At 40.0% G+C, this 1,054-nt stretch overlaps 1 protein-coding gene across 1 annotated transcript; it reads left to right on the top strand.

Annotated features, from left to right (window-relative positions):
• Nucleotides 1-8: 8 nt before the first annotated feature.
• On the top strand, nucleotides 9-597 carry LOC110034808. Its single transcript, XM_020739048.1, has one exon. The coding sequence runs from the start codon at nucleotides 64-66 to the stop codon at nucleotides 595-597; it is 534 nt and encodes a 177-aa protein (XP_020594707.1). The 5' UTR covers nucleotides 9-63.
• The last annotated feature ends 457 nt before the right edge of the window (nucleotides 598-1,054 follow it).

Raw genomic sequence — 1,054 nt, 5'->3', positions numbered from 1 at the left:
ACCACCTCTCTCAATCTATAAATTGGACTAAATGCTCAAAATAAAGCATCAACAACCACATCAATGGCGGCCATTGATCACCAACCATTAGTGAGTCTACGAAGATTCGATCTCTCTGACCTCGACGATTTTTGGGTTTGGGCCTCTGACGAGCGGGTGGCGGCGGCCTGCACTTGGAAAGCCTACACAAACAAAGATGATCTCCGACGACATATAGAGGAGATTGTGCTCCCGCATCCATGGTATCGTGCAATTATTGTCAATGGTCGCCCAGTCGGTGCAATATCTGTGAAAGTTCCAGAGACAGCGAACTATCAATGTCACGGTGAAATAGGGTACATGCTGGCGACTGAGCGGTGGGGAAAAGGGGTCGCAACGTCCGCGTTGAGGATGGCGACAGAGACAGCGTTGGCGGAAATAGAGGGATTGGAGAGGGTGGAGGCGATTGTGTTGGAGGAGAACAAGGCGTCTCAGAGGGTTTTGGAGAAGGTTGGGTTTAAAAGAGAAGGCGTGTTGAGGAGGTATTTGTTATTTAAAGGGGTGGTAAAAGATGTTCTCATTTATAGTTTCATAAAAGGAGACGCCTTTCTTATCTAAATATTTTTATAAAATGATGTAAGACAACTTCATCTTTGATCAATGAGTAATGTTAATTTGAAAGTATATATATATATAATGGTCAGAGGTTATTATACGAACCCCTAGTCACTCTCATGTGTCTAACAATACGAGGACCACCCTCAGTACTGACAAACTGACCAGAGGGTGAATCGAATCCGTGACTTGAGAGGACTTACGACCTTCAGAGATGTTGCTCTACTAACAAGACACGGCTGACAGCGCGCGCACACACAAATATATATAATTTTATAGATATAATAGAATATAATAAGATTGGATGAATTTTAGTCAATATTTTTATCTATAGTCATTAGTATCAATAAATAAAGAATTTAGATGTACACACATGGCGCAATTCCAATATATTTACTTTTCTAATGCCTAAAATTTAATTTTTTTTTATATAATACTTTATTTATACATGAAAAATGTA

Source organism: Phalaenopsis equestris, unplaced genomic scaffold (assembly GCF_001263595.1).
Source record: "Phalaenopsis equestris unplaced genomic scaffold, ASM126359v1 Scaffold193543, whole genome shotgun sequence".
In the NCBI taxonomy this organism is placed as follows: Eukaryota; Viridiplantae; Streptophyta; class Magnoliopsida; order Asparagales; family Orchidaceae; genus Phalaenopsis; species Phalaenopsis equestris.
This window is presented reverse-complemented; position numbering and strand designations above follow the sequence as displayed.

What these genes read in the sequence shown, in the direction of transcription:
- LOC110034808 (XM_020739048.1), top strand. Translation starts at nt 64, where the DNA reads ATGGCGGCCATTGATCACCAACCATTAGTGAGTCTACGAAGATTCGAT.